General features: G+C 44.3%; 2 protein-coding genes across 2 annotated transcripts in view; one reads left to right on the top strand and one right to left on the bottom strand.

Annotated features, from left to right (window-relative positions):
• DNASE2B (deoxyribonuclease 2 beta) overlaps window positions 1–15232 on the top strand; it is a 45239-nt gene that overhangs the window by 9216 nt on the left and 20791 nt on the right. The gene's annotated exons all lie outside the window — the stretch shown is intronic.
• Window positions 4729–14850, bottom strand: LOC138799825 (uricase-like). Its single transcript, XM_069981479.1, has 8 exons — window positions 14744–14850; window positions 12584–12802; window positions 10947–11063; window positions 10457–10535; window positions 10117–10303; window positions 9612–9735; window positions 5583–5666; window positions 4729–4872 (listed from the first exon to the last, which is right to left on the bottom strand). The coding sequence occupies exons 1-8, from the start codon at window positions 14771–14773 to the stop codon at window positions 4798–4800; spliced, it is 915 nt and encodes a 304-aa protein (XP_069837580.1). The 5' UTR covers window positions 14774–14850; the 3' UTR covers window positions 4729–4797.

Below are 15232 nucleotides of genomic sequence, written 5' to 3'. Positions count from 1 at the left end.
GCTACATGACAATTTTGTCTTAAAGGGGTAGTGCGACGCTAAAAAATTATTCACAGAATAACACACATTACAAAGTTATACAACTTTGTAATGTATGTTATGTCTGTGAATGGCCCCCTTCCCCGTGTCCCACCACCCCCACCCGTGTACCCGTGTATTTTGTGCCAAACGTCATCTTCGGACATACGGCCGAATCCCTGCCGCCGCCCCCCCTCCGCTGCGTCATCAGCCGCGATTAAGCACAGCTGCGGCTGAGCACAGTTGTGACTCGGCGGAGGGGGGGCGGCGGCAGGGATTCGTCCATCCGTCCGAAGATGACGTTTGGCACAAAATGGCGGATGATCCTCGACACGGATCAGGTGATGTATAATGCACCACACACTTCCGGGTACACGGGCGGGGGTGGTGGGACACGGGAAGGGGGCGATTCACAGACATAACATACATTACAAAGTTGTATAACTTTGTAATGTGTGTTATTCTGTGAATAATTTTTTTAGCGCAGCACTACCCCTTTAAATGATCAGAAACCACCAAGTCATACTGCCTGATCAGGCACTGCAGCCACCATGCAAGTGGATGGGGTCATGTAGCAACAGTTGTCCTCAATTTAGGTGTACAGTTTTGCATCTCAGTTCCTTTAAAGTGAATGGAGCTGAACTGTAATACCACACACAACCTGAGGACAGGGGTGGCGCTGTTTTTACAAGGAAGCAGCTATTTTTTTCTAATCCCGGATAACCCCTTTAAGTATATGGACAAAACTGTAATATATTTTATGTTGTGCAATACAATGAACGAGAGGGCTGTCCAGGCATCATGGGAAATGTAGTTTTGCACCTGGAGGGTCTCATTTTGATACTCTAGAAGTAGATGGTCTGTAACCTACTAAACAAGCTAAAACATTGTCAGAGCTTTACTATAGATCTTGTAGTATTATGTTTTGTTGCTATCTTCACCCCAGACCATGGAGTTTATATAATAAATATATAGAGAAGGCATTGTGGTGTCGTTCTCTATAATGCTGGAATTTTTCAGGAGCTTTTAAATCTTTTAAATAACCCCACAGCTGTATACAGGTCCTCTAAAGACAGGTGGGGGGGTCACCTTATTTTGGATTTATGATGAGCGTTTTAGTTTTTCAAGAGATATTCCATGGGGGAATCCATTATGGAAATGATGAGGTCTCTATAGCAGCCCTACCCTATTTATTATTTAAAAGGGAATTCTGGCGATTAATTTTTGTTTCTAATCAACTGTTACTAGAAAGTTATAGAGATTTGTAAATTACTTCTATGTAAAAAATCTCCACTCTTCCAGTACTTATCAGCTACTGTACGTCCTGCAGGAAGTGGTGTATTCTTCCCAGTCTGACACAGTGCTCTCTGCTGCCACCTCTGTCCATGTCAGGAACTGTCCAGAGCAGGAGATGTTTTCTATGGGGATTTGATACTGCTTTGGACAGTTCCTGACATGAACAGAGGTGGCAGCAGAGAGCACTGTGTCAGACTGGAAAGAATACACCACATCCTGCAGGACATACTGTAGCTAATAAGTACTGGAAGACTGGAGATTTTTAAATAGAGGTAAATAACAAATCTATATGACTTTCTGACACCAGTTAATTAAAAAAAATATATATATTTTCACCAGAGTACCCCTTTAAAGGGGAAATGCTGCCCATCACATCAGACACATGGCACTAGACAAGTTCTCCAGTTAATAATAGGGTCAAGATTTATTTTTATTATATGGCAGGTGCCCTTTAAATGGGAACAAGGGTGGGCTATATTGAATATTATGGATCATTATATATAACGTCTGAGCCAGGGATGGGGAAGCTTCGGCCCTCCTGCTGTTGCCAAACTACAACTCCCCAAGCTTTGGCTCTCCAGGCATGATGGGAGTTGTAGTTTTGCAACAGCTAGAGGGTCGCAGGTTCCTCATCCCTGACTAAACCCTTAGAACTCAACCTGTAGCTTTCCAACTATTGCAAGACTACAACTTCCATCATGCCCTGACAGCCACATGATGGGAGTGGTAATTTTGGAACAGGTCAGGGAGGACTGCCTTACAATAGGGCAGGGGTAGGAAACCTTCGGCCCTCCACCTGTTACAAAACTACAACTCCCATCATGCTTCGGCAGCCAAAAGCTTTGGCTGTCCAGGCATGATGGGAGTTGTAGTTTTGGTTCCCTACCCCTGGAATAGGGGATTTATGCATTGTGGGTGAAGTGTGCTGAGGTAACTGCACTTTGTTCTTGGATAAGTCTCAGTTGTATTATACTTCTGCTTGCTCTGATTTTTGTTATGTTATGTGATGTATATATAGTATATATATATATATATATATATATATATATATATAATATATATTTATAGTAAAAATGTTTTTATTTTATTGTAAGTTGATATGGTTTACTGTTCTGTGATTAGGGGTTGGGGGTAGTCACATACGTATCACCCTCTGCTTGGCTTGTACATTGAAGCTCCAGGTTGGTTTTGTATAGAATTTTCGATAATGGTCAAGGATGATGTCTTTTATTTTTAACCGCGATGAGATTAAAAGAGTAAAAAAAAATGCATACACACCTATATGGTGATCTATACATAGAGATGGACATGACTAAAGTTCTTACATTTTTGCTAAAACTGGCCTTACAGGTTACAGGCTGGGTGACTAATGCAGGGATGTCAAACTCACATCCCTCCAACTGTTGAAAAACTACAATTCCCATCATGCCAAAGCCAGGCATGATGGGAATTGTAGTTTTGCAACAGTTGGAAGGATGCAAGTTTGATGCCTGTGATATAATGTGAATAGAGGCCTCCTGGCACATGCATGTTCAGGTAAGCTGAGTGTGTGTCTAGGAGGGAATGAAGAGAAATGGTGGTCAGCTATTCTATGGGATAGATCCCCAACTTTAGACTACGTGGCTGGGATCAGCAACAAAGCCTTAAAGCGACTCTGTACCCACAATCTGACCCCCCCAAACCGCTTGTACCGTCAGATAGCTGCTTCTAATCCAAGATCTGTCCTGGGGTCGGTAGGTGATGCAGTTATTGTTCTAAAAACAACTTTTAAACTGGCAGCCCCGTGCCCAACGGACGGGGCTTAGATTGTGTATGCATTAGGCTGGCACAACCTCTCTGTCCCTCCTCCCCGCCCTCCTCATCATTAGGAATGCTCCATGCAGATTGCCTACTATTCATCAGCTGTGTGAATACTGAACATGGGCTGGATCATTAAGGCACCTGTGCAATGTTCAGACAGGAGAAAATGTTCCAGTGGCATTCCTAATGATGAAGAGGGTAGGGAGGAGGGACAGAGGGGTGGAACAATTACACGGAACAATTTTCTGGGTGAAGCGAACACTGACCTGTCAGCCCAGCGTTCGCTTTCCCCTTGATTGCCACTCACCTTTTGACAGTGCTATTACACTCACAGACATGGAGTGGGGAGGAGCTGGAGGGGCTGTCCAAATGAGCCTTAAATCATCCTGGTGTTCCATTGAAGTGAGTGTTGCCACCGCTCCAAATACTTGGGACAACGTACAGCAGACCATCGCCGACATGATTGTGATCTTTCGACATGTTGAAAGACCATAAGCAGTTCACATTGCCCATGTCAGCTGATCGTTGCCTTTCAACATGTGCTACTACACAAAGCGATTATCGGCCGGTAATCGGCCAAGTAAGGCTAATAATAATTTTGCGTGAGGGTGGCAGAGACTGCAGAGAAGCGCTCACCTGGCTGGGTTGTGCAAAGGGAGAGGCACAACACTCAGTACCGCATACAAGTTATGGAAGGCAGCCGTTCCCATGGAATCACACAGGATTCTTAATGTAGCTAACACTCCTCCACTCCAATTCACCGGTGCTGGACGCAGATCCTACAACAAAAGCCGCCAGGTAACAGCAAATAGCATTTATTCAGACCTGACGTGTTTCTAAGCCGATCCGGCTTCTTCCTCAGGTGTGACCCCTTTGAGTTGGAGTGGAGGAGGTTTATCCATAATGACGGCTCGGATGCAGGCCACTTATAGAGCCGCTATGCCTAAAGCAATAATGTTGGCTGGTAGTGTTGGCGCTCTTACTGTGGTAAATGTATGGCGCCATCTATACTTGTTACTCATCGCCAATTCCAATAAGCTGTCAGTATGAGAGCTGGGCCCCTTGTTAGTATGAGAGCTGGTCCCCTTGTTAGTATGAGAGCTGGGCCCCTTGTTAGTATGAGAGCTGGGCCCCTTGTCAGGATGAGAGCTGGGCCCCTTGTCAGGTAGAGAGCTGGGCCCCTTGTCAGGATGAGAGCTGGGCCCCTTGTCAGGATGAGAGCTTGGCCCCTTGTCAGGATGAGAGCTGGGCCCCTTGTCAGGTAGAGAGCTGGGCCCCTTGTCAGGATGAGAGCTTGGCCCCTTGTTAGTATGAGAGCTGGGCCCCTTGTTAGTATGAGAGCTGGGCCCCTTGTCAGGATGAGAGCTGGGCCCCTTGTCAGGATGAGAGCTTGGCCCCTTGTCAGGATGAGAGCTGGGCCCCTTGTCAGAGTGAGAGCTGGGCCCCTTGTTAGTATGAGAGCCGGGCCCCTTGTTAGTATGAGAGCTGGGCCCCTTGTTAGTATGAGAGCTGGGGCCCTAGAACCCACCAGGAGCCCCCGATCTGACTGTATAACATTTATTGGACACTGTTCGGGTTTCAGATCACAAAGGACCAGAACCAGATGATGTTGAACTTATTTTATTCTTCTGGATGGCTCCAATCCAGTAATCCGGTCATATGATAATCTTCATTGCCGGCCAGTCACAACTTGGATAATGTTCTTCTCCTTACAGTCCCGGTGATATTTCCATAAGGTTTGTCCAAGGGCAGCAGAATCTGTGGAAACACGACATAATCCTAATTTTCATCCATCATCCTGCCATACTGACCCTCACCTCTGTATAATAATACCGCCAGCATAGTCTTTACCCTGTAGTGATCAGACCGAGCTGCAATACCAGCTGCAATGTATGGGTGGGTTCATACTGAGGAATTCTCGCGGATAAACTCCGCGAAATTCCGCAGTATGTCCGCGCGCCTTTCCGCCGACTCCATAGAATGGACATGTCACTTCTTTCGGCGGATAGCGGAATATGCCAGCCCATAGAATGGTGTCTGAGGAGCCGGCGGAAAGGCGCGCGGCCATGTGCACGGACAGCCGACGGAATTCCGCGGTAGTATATTGGAACCCCCAGCGATCGTATATCGATGACCTACGCCCGTGTGCAGGGCCCTTCGGTTTCAAGGTCTGGGTTTTTGCTAAAACATTCCAGTTTGACACAGTGTTCTCTGCTGCCACCTCTGTCCATGTCAGGAACTGTCCAGAGCTGTAGCAAATCCCCATAGAAAACCTCTCCTGCTCTGGACAGTTCCTGACATGGACAGAGGTGGCAGCAGAGAGCGCTGTGTCAGACTGGAAAGAATACACCACTTCCTGCAGGGCATACAGCAGCTGATAAGTACTGGAAGACTAGAGATACAATACAATATGACAACTTTTAAGCAGTATAGCCCCGAAACGTGTCTACTAGAAAAGTCCACATTACCTCATCATTGTTGGTCAGGCCAAACTTGCTCATGTCAACGGTAAAATAATGTATGTTCGGCAATTTAATTTCAATGTCTTCAATCTGAAATGAATAGAATAGTCGTGTTATTATCAGCGCCATTTGTCAATTCAGCAGTTTCTTGGTTATACTTATCGCCCTCTATAAAACCTGGGTGACCACCAATTCTGAAAAGCAAATCAGCATAGTTAAGGCCCTATTCCACGGGTCTTTTAGAGGAGCAATATCGTTCGTATTCGGCCGATATCGGCCGCTACAAACGATATTCGTCCCGTGGAATAGAGTGCAACGATCAGCCGACATCGTTCATGTCGGCTGATCGTTGCAGTCGCTTGTTTTTCAACATGTTCCCAGCAGCTCCCCGCCGCCCCTCCCGCACTCACCCGCTCGCTGACGCCGCGTTAAATAGTGGCGGCAGCGAGCAGGGAACGAGGAGCAAACGAGCGCTAATAGCGTTCGTTTGCTCCTCCAAACGACTCGTGGAATAGGGGCATTAGGGCCCTATTCCACCGGACGATTATCGTTTGCATAATCGTTAACGATTAACGATCTCAAACGACCGCTATTGCGAAAGACCTGAAAACGTTCAGTCATTTCCATGGAACGATAATTGCTACTTATGATTGTAATTGCGATCGTTTTTCTTCGCTTTTTATTCGCTATTGCGTTCGTATCTACTGCGAACGACCGAACAATGTCTTATTCAATGCGAACGATTTGCGAACGAGCAACGATAAAAATAGGTCCAGGTCTTATAAAGCGATCAACGATTTCTCGTTCGGTCTTTAATCGTTAACTGCATTTCAACCGAACGATTATCGTTTAGATTCGAACGATTTAACGATAATCTGAACGATAACCGTCCGGTGGAATAGGGCCCTTACTGTAAGTAGTATAATGTGATGGATTGTATAATCTGACAGTACTCCAGCCGGGACCTGTTTTTTCACAATGCCCAGGACGGGGGTGGGTGAAAATGATTACATCTACTTACCTCCCTGGCTCCAGCGCTGGCGCCTACACCTTGCTGCTCCAGTCCCCCCGGACTCTGTCCGAGACGAAACTTCAGACATGACGTTCAGAGGCTGTAGTGGAGTCCCACCACATCACATCTCATCTCAGACCAGGAAGTTGACGGAGACTGGGGGACTGGAGCAGCAGGATGCGAGCAGCAGTGCTGGAGCTGGGGAGGTAAGTAGGCGTAATTGTTATCAACCACCACCTCCCCGGGCATTGTAAAAAAAGGGTTCCCAGCCGGAATACTGCTTTAAAGAGAAAGTCCCAGCAACTTGAAAAACGTCTGGCAGACAGGTAGGGGGGTTGCGAGAAAATAATAAACAAGTAAACTCACCCACCCCTGTGCCTCCATTGCAGCGCTTCCGGATCCTGTTTACAGACGGAAACTGGGTAGGTTTCGTACCCAGCTCCGGCAAGGTCAGGCTGAACAATTGCCTGCTCAGTCTCAGTCACTGATGGACTGAGCAGGCAATCACTAAACCGGGTACATGATGTTGCACCTAGAACAGTCTGTATGACTTTTTTTTTTGTTTGGTGGGACTTCCCCTTTAAGGCCGTATTAGTTGTTCTGACCCGCACTACAAGCGAGCTAGCCTATTACACGGCTCAATAATCAGGCATCACTAGCGATGTTCACACAGACGTTGTTTTAATTAGCACTATATTATACAGATGCACGGTTGCCGATGCAGATGACTTTTTGAAAGGTTGAAAGACAACAAACAGCCAACAAGTGAACGTTTGCTCGCTGATCCCTGTCTCTATTACACTGGGAGATATTTGCCTGATTTGGCAATTAAAGGTGTTATCCAGCGCTACAAAAACATGGCCACTTTTCCCCTGCTGTTGTCTCCAGTTCAGGTGTGGTTTGCAATTAAGCTCCATTTACTTCAATGGAACTGAGTTTTAAAACCCCACCCAAACTGGAGACAACAGTAGGGGGAAAGTGGCCATGTTTTTGTAGCGCTGGATAATCCCTTTAATCTCTCCGTGTAATAAGGCCTTGGTTATGGGATGGATTGTATGGCAGATTCTGGGTGAAGCCCTGTTAGATAGAGCTGTAATGGTGGCACCAGATATTCTTATGGAGCTGTATGTAACAATGGAAAGAGGAAGCAAAGAAGTACAGGAACATTTAGTTTAAATGGGGAAGAGCTGCTGAGTAAACACAGAGTCAGCACTCGGCTAAACCGCACTCCTGTGAGGCTGAGTTCACATGTTGCAGTGGTGGATTGTGCAGCCAGAAATAAGATGAGTGATTTACCACAGACGGCTGCAGTTTTGTGATACAGTTATAGTCCGCACTGTTTTACAGGTGTAGTCCGCACTACTGCTTGTCAGTAACTGCATCGCTACACGGGCAAATCACACAGAAACGCATGTGGGGTCACATTCTAATGTGGTAGATTACAGTACCAGGGAATGGATTTAGGGCTCTATTACATGGAACGATAATCTGCCAAATCAGGCCGATTCATCAGAATATCGCTCCATGTAATAAAGATAATGATCAGCTGATCTTTTCTTTTGGTCCTGGCCTAAAATCATTGGCTGCCGACCGCACATCGCTATGTGTAACAGTGATGCACGGCCGATGAATGTGTAAAGAAAATAATAGAGTTCAAACTTTACCTCTGCCTACTCCCTGGTAGCTACCTGTCTTCTCTTCGCAGCCGCTGGTGCAGCTTCAGAGCAGCCTCAGAAGTGACAAGGTGTTCAGTCAATCACTGGCCGGGATGGGACCACCGCAGCCAGTGATTGGCTGAGCAGCCTGTCACTTCAGAGAGCGACTGTGAAGTTACACCAGCGGCTGCAGCGAGCGTGGAGAAGACAGGAAGACAATGGGGAGCGTGGTCAGGTAACATATGAACTTTTAGAGCAAGGCTGCACAGACATCGCTCTCTCTCTCTCTCTCTCTCTCTCTATATATATATATATATATCTATATATACATATATATATATATATATATATATATATATATATATAGCCCTTGCTGCACAATAATCGAGACGTGTGATAGGCTCAGTAAATGACCGCCCATGTAGCAGATCAGCGCTCATTTACTATAGTGATCAGCTATCTAATACGGCCGTTATTGTATGCAAAATACCATTAACATAAGGTAAAAAAAAAAACTGTGCCGTTTCTAGAGGGCTCTGCAGGTTTTTTGTTTTTTTTTAAGTCTACAGCATCCTCTGTATGAATGTTCTCCGACCTGTGGAAAAACTACAACTCCCATGATGCCAGTTAAAGGCAATAACATTAGGGTATGAAAGAGCATCCTGTCAAAAAGGGATGACAACATATACCAGGGAGTACAGTAATATACGAAATATACCAGGGAGTACCGTCATGGTGCCATATACAACATACACCAGGGAGTACCGTCATGGTACCATATAATACATATACCAGGGAGTACCATCATGGTACCATATACAACATACACCAGGGAGTACCACCAGGGTACCATATACAAAATATACCAGGTAGAACCGGCATGGTACCATATATGAAATATAGCAGGGAGTACCGTCATGGTACCATATACGACATATACTAGGACTAGGTAGTACTGTCATGGTACCATATACGACATATACCAGGGAGAACCGTCATGGTACCATATACGACATATACTAGGACTAGGTAGTACTGTCATGGTACCATATACGACATATACCAGGGAGAACCGTCATGGTACCATATACGACATATACCAGGGAGAACCGTCATGGTACCATATACGACATATACCAGGGAGAACCGTCATGGTACCATATACGACATATACCAGGGAGAACCGTCATAGAACCATATACAACATACACCAGGGAGTACCATCATGGCCCAAGTGTAGTTTACTGGTGATCATAAGATACATAAAATGGACGCTACATCATCACCATGACTAAATTCAACCCACAACTATACAAAATAAAAAAAGTGAAGAAAAAAAACACCGCTATCCTGTCTACAAGACTCTACCTCAGGGACGGTGCTCAGGCTCAGCACCTGGATGTCATACAGAGTCTTCTGGACCGATGGAGAATATTCGCCTTTGTCGTACGGACCAGCAAATTTGTCGAGTACAATTTCTTTTACAGTTCTCCTACAGAGACAAGAACATAGTCATGAAATAGATGTTTCATATAATCTATATACAGTAGAGGATGTATGAGAGCTGGAGGCTGCGGGCCTAGGATCCCTAATGGTTATAGGATACCAGGGACTCTCAGAGCCCCCATTCTCATCCTGCCTCACACATGAAGGTCCTAGGAGCTGGTGACGTGTTGGGGTCTGTATCACATGGAGGAGAATACAGGAGAAAGTGAGTATGCTACATGGTGAGGCAGGACTATGTATGTATGGGGGTATGTGGCCATGGTGGCTTTGGCTGGGTCCTTATCTAGTTAGTCCTGTGTTTTGGCTCCACCAATGTAAGGCTATGTGCTATGAGTGACCCCATCTTACCGCCCACAAGGTCACTTACCATATGGAATCAAAGTTGACTCCCTTATAGTTGCCGTACTTCCATCTGCAGTTGACCAGGGTTGAGAAGCAGCGATCTCTCACTTCCTGGAGTGTCGTGAATCGGTCTTTTAGAAAACCTTCGAACCCGGACTGTGTCGTCTTCAGGACTCGGAGATCTTTGATTCCACTGTGAAGTACGGGCTGACCTGCAGAAACCACATACCCATAGTATACAGACAGAGATCCTACCACAAACAGAGGTCCACCATGATCTTACACCAACTGGCTTCCATTTTAGTTAGCATTATTGGTGGAGTTCTCCTTTAAGAAGCCTTTCGGCGTAATATGTCCGCACATACCTCCTCGCTTCTGTTCTACCTCACAGTAGTGGATGCCCTCGGATGTGTAGAGAAACGCATGAACGTGTTGGACTCCATTCTAAAACGGAGAACAAAAAGATACATGGACAACAAAGGGATTATCCAGGGTTTGAAAAAGCACAGCTACTTTCCTGCAAGAACAGCGCTACCCCTGTCCTTAGGTTGTGTATGGTATTACAATTCGTCTTCATTCACTTCAATGGAACTGAGCCACAAACCCCACATTAGAATGAAGACAATAGTGGTGCTTTTTTTTAAAGGAAGCGTCCATGTTTGTTTTTGTTTTGTTTTTAGATGTTTGGTGATTTATTTTTACATTTTTCTAACAAAGTTTTAAATCCTGTGCAGAATAATGAGTCTCTGCAGAAGATTTTGGGCTCTCTATCAGAAATATGGAGCTCTGGCCACTGTAAGGACAGTGGAAAGGGTGACAATCACATAGGTAACTTATGATATACTGTAGGAATACCTTTTCGAAGCGTTTCCAGGGGGCTTCTTCGATATATGTTTTAGCTTGTGTGACATGGCTGAATGATGTGAGGAAGTGATTGCAAAGTTCCAGAGAGAAATCTTCAATGGTTTTTATCTGTGAAATAAAATTTTATGTGAAAATCTCCAGGTCTCCAGTACTTATCAGCTGCTGTATGTCCTGCAGGAAGTGGTGTATTCTTTCCAGTCTGACACAGTGCTCTCTGCTGCCCCCTCTATCCATAAGCAGTAGCAAATCCCTTATAAAAAAAAAAAAAAAAAAAAAAAAACCTCTCCTGCTCTCCAGACTGGAAAGAATACACCACTTCCTGCAGGACATACAGTAGCTGAAAAGTACTAGAAGATTTGAGATTTTGTAAAAGAAGTAAATTACAAAGCTCTGGCACTTTCTGACACCAGTTGATTGGAAAGAATTTTTTTTGGGGGGGAACTACCCCTTTAATAGAAGCTAAGGGACAATGACTTCCATGTGGTTAGATTCAGCATTATAGATGCTGAGCGCGGTGGCTGCCACCAGAGAATCATAGCATATATTTAACCCATCCCTAAGTTTCACATACATGTACATCCAAAGTCGGGTTAGAGAGTATGGAGGGGGTCTATAAATGATAGATGCTGGCTGGTAAATGTGTCACAAAAAAAAAAACATTTGACACGTAACAGGGACAAGTCAAAAGTTTTGATCAGCAGGGGTCGCACTGCTGAGACCTCCCACTGATCAGGAGAACAAATCAGGCAGTCCTATAGACTTATAATGGGGCTGCCTAAAGAAAGATCACTGAGCTGGGGAGAGAAGCGCACAACTGTGCACTTCTCCTGATCCGTGATGTGTCAGCAATGAGACCTTTAGGGTACTATTATACGGAGCGATAATCGGCCCAATTGGGCCGATTATCGTTCCATGTAATAAATACAACGATCAGCCGATGACAACGATCATTGGCTGATCGTTCATATAGGTTTGAACCTATATTTGTCGGGCGCCGACCGTGTAATAGCGGTGCGCAGCCAGCGACTGACAATATACTTTACCTATCCATGGTCCAGGGCTGCTCCTGCGGTCCGCTTCTCCCCAGGTCCCGCGCGCTCCAGCTTCAGAGTGGCCTGTCAGCTGACAGGCCACTCAGCCAATCACAGGCCATGGCGGTCCCGGCCTGTGATTGGCTGAAGCTGCAGCGCGCGGGACCCAGGGAGAAGAGGAGCAGGAGCAGCCCTGGACCATGGATAGGTAATGTATACAGTTAAGCAAGGGCTGCAAGGACATCGGTAACAATGTCCTTGCAGCCCTTGTTAAGCAGCCCTGATCTAGCGGATCAGCGCTCGTTTACAGGTATTATCGGGTCCCCATCGGCCTGTGTAATACCACCCTTACTCACCATTTATAATGATGGTGCCCATTAACTCCAGCTGACACATCTTAGTGCTATTAAGGGGAACTAAATATATGTTTTAAAACTAATACCAATAGTTCCTGAATACATTGTATAGTAGATGTAATAAAAAAAAAAAAAAAAAAAAAAAAAAAAAAACTGTCCCACAAAAAACAAGCCTTTCTACTGCTATGAAAATAAAAATAATAAAAAAAATCTTTATAAAATCCTTTATAATAATAATTACCCCTTTCAGTTTGGCCAGGGCATAGACGGTATTTTTTATGGTGTCTGTGGGGATGATGTCGCTGTTGTCCCCCTCTAAGTAATCTTTTTTTGACTTTAAGGAGAGTTGAACGGAGGCCTCGATCTCCTTTATATAATGCTGCTTGCCGTCTCTCTTGATCTGAAGAACTTTTACTGCGTTCTTTCCATAACCCGTCTGTACAAATTCCACCCCTGAGTCCTGAAAGAGAAACAGGATATAATAGGAGTTATAAAATAATTATTAACCCATAATGCAATACCAAATATCTGCCATATTTCACAAACAGCACCACTCCTGTTCAGTGGTTGCATCTGGTATTGCAGCTCAGCTCCTTTAAAGTCAATGGGGGGGGGATTTATCAAGACTGGCCTACGAGTAGACTTTAAGGGCCCTATTCCAAGGGACGATTATCGTTCAGATTATCGTTAAGTCGTTCGAATCTAAGCGATAATCATTCGGTTGAAAAGCAGTTAACGATTAACGACCGAACGAGAAATCGTTGATCGCTTAATAAGACCTGGACCCCCTGAGGAGGCCGTAGTACAGGTGGCCGAAATATGTAGGGAGAAGAGAGAGACCAGGGAAAGGCCAAAAGAGGGCCATATTATAATAGAGACAATTACTCCATACACTAACTGGAGCTTATTACATAACAATAAATGATTTCTAGCAGTCTGTTCCCCCCTCAATCTGTCTGTGTGTGGGCGGTCTACCTGCTGACATGTGACAATACAAAAATGTGCACTTCAATTACATTTTACATTAAAAGGAATTCTAGGCTGCGTGCCAAAGGTTTTTGAACCTGTCACTTTAAAAAAAAAAACAACTTTTGATGTGCCAAGATGTTTTGATCATTTAGACCTCGATGGTAGAAGCCTCTGGCTAAACACGTCCCCCATCCCGATAGACTTACATGGGGCTTCTGTCTCGTTTACGAGGCACAGAGCTGGGAGGAAACGTTCTTAAGGCTATGTTCACACACAGGATTTTTGCTCGGTATTTTTCAACCAAAATCAGGAGTGGATTAAAAAAACAGAAAGGCTATGTTCACACTATTGAAACCGAGTGGATGGCCGTCATTTAACCGCCTTTATTTTAAAACAACCGACATTGTTTTGAAGTAACGTCTGTTATTTGCCGTTAAATGACGGTCATCCACTCGATTTCAACAGTGTGAAAATAGCCTGTTTTTTTTTTTTTTGTTTTGTTTTTTTTATTCACTCCTGGTTTTGCTTAAAAAATACAGTGTGAACATAGCCTTAGGGTGCACAAAACTTTTCAGACGTCTCTAAAACGTAGTAGTTTTTTTTTTTTTTTTATTATTTTAAGTGGCAGCACCTATTTGTTAAATACGATGTGTTTTACAATGAACAATATCTTGGTATGATATAATATAAGTCATATATACTACTGACCTCACCATAATAGCACGACACTATTCACTGTACAAAGTAATTGTAATACTGACATAATATATTCTATTCACTGAACACTAGGGAGACGTGTATAAGTTGGGAATAGCTACATAAGCAACACAGTAATATCTATATTGAGAAACGTTACATAGAGAAGATGAGCTATATTTGTTATGGTCATATATGTGCAGATACACACACTCAATGATAATAAACACACCCACACATGACATTGACTGTGAGCCATGAACCCTATATAAATGGTAGTCACCAAGATGGAGGAAGGTTGGATCAGGCCTGTGAGCCCTATGTCACAAGAAGGATCCAGGGCCTTCAAGGAGAAGTTTGTGTCGCATGAGGAATCCATGATGGAAGCGTGAAGGAAGGGATGTCATCCAAGATGCTTGAGTGAAGCAACAGCTGCTTGAAGCTTGTGACAATTCGTAAGACAAACCCTTCACTTCAAAGGACTCTCATATGAACTATGGACACTAGACACTAAGGACATTTCTCTGATACTCACTTTTATTCAATTCTGTAACTTTCATTACTGAAGAATAAGCAATAAATCTCCATTTTTAAAGAAACCTCTCTGATGTCATCCTACTGCGGCGAGCCATGAACAACAGGTGCTAATGCCATTTTCTACACCATTTAAATACAATATAAGGGGCACCAGCAGAAGCATACACTTAACCATATATATATATAGGGTCAGTCATACCTTCATCGACCCACCGTAGTTCTGCGCCATTCTTCGATCTGGAACCGCAGCTGTAAACTGGCAGCTAGCGGTTTCTGGCAGTGGATGTGTGTGGAGGGGGCCTGGCCGGGGGGACGGCTATGGTAAAAAGACTCGGAACCAATCGGCTTCTGTTTGCCTGGTTGAAGTGTAAACCGATACCCGAATGTTCACAAATATTTGTGTCAATTATTGTTTAACCGGAGGCTTGTTCCTCTCTGGTTAACAAACTACAAATGTCCAAGACATCACTTATAGATCATGAGTGGGAGTTTTAATAAATACGCTTTTAACCCCTTCAGGGCACTTGGGCGGTGGTCTTTTATGTTATTTCCGAAATCCGTACTTTTTATCTTTAATACCATGTACAATGTGTGAGAAATATCGACCTTAGAAAACAAACCTCTTACAGTATGTATAGTACAGTATGTATAGTACAGTATGTATAGTACAGTATGTATAGTATAGTAT

The sequence above is a fragment of the Dendropsophus ebraccatus genome, chromosome 8 (genome assembly GCF_027789765.1).
Source record: "Dendropsophus ebraccatus isolate aDenEbr1 chromosome 8, aDenEbr1.pat, whole genome shotgun sequence".
Lineage (NCBI taxonomy): Eukaryota > Metazoa > Chordata > Amphibia > Anura > Hylidae > Dendropsophus > Dendropsophus ebraccatus.
This window is presented reverse-complemented; position numbering and strand designations above follow the sequence as displayed.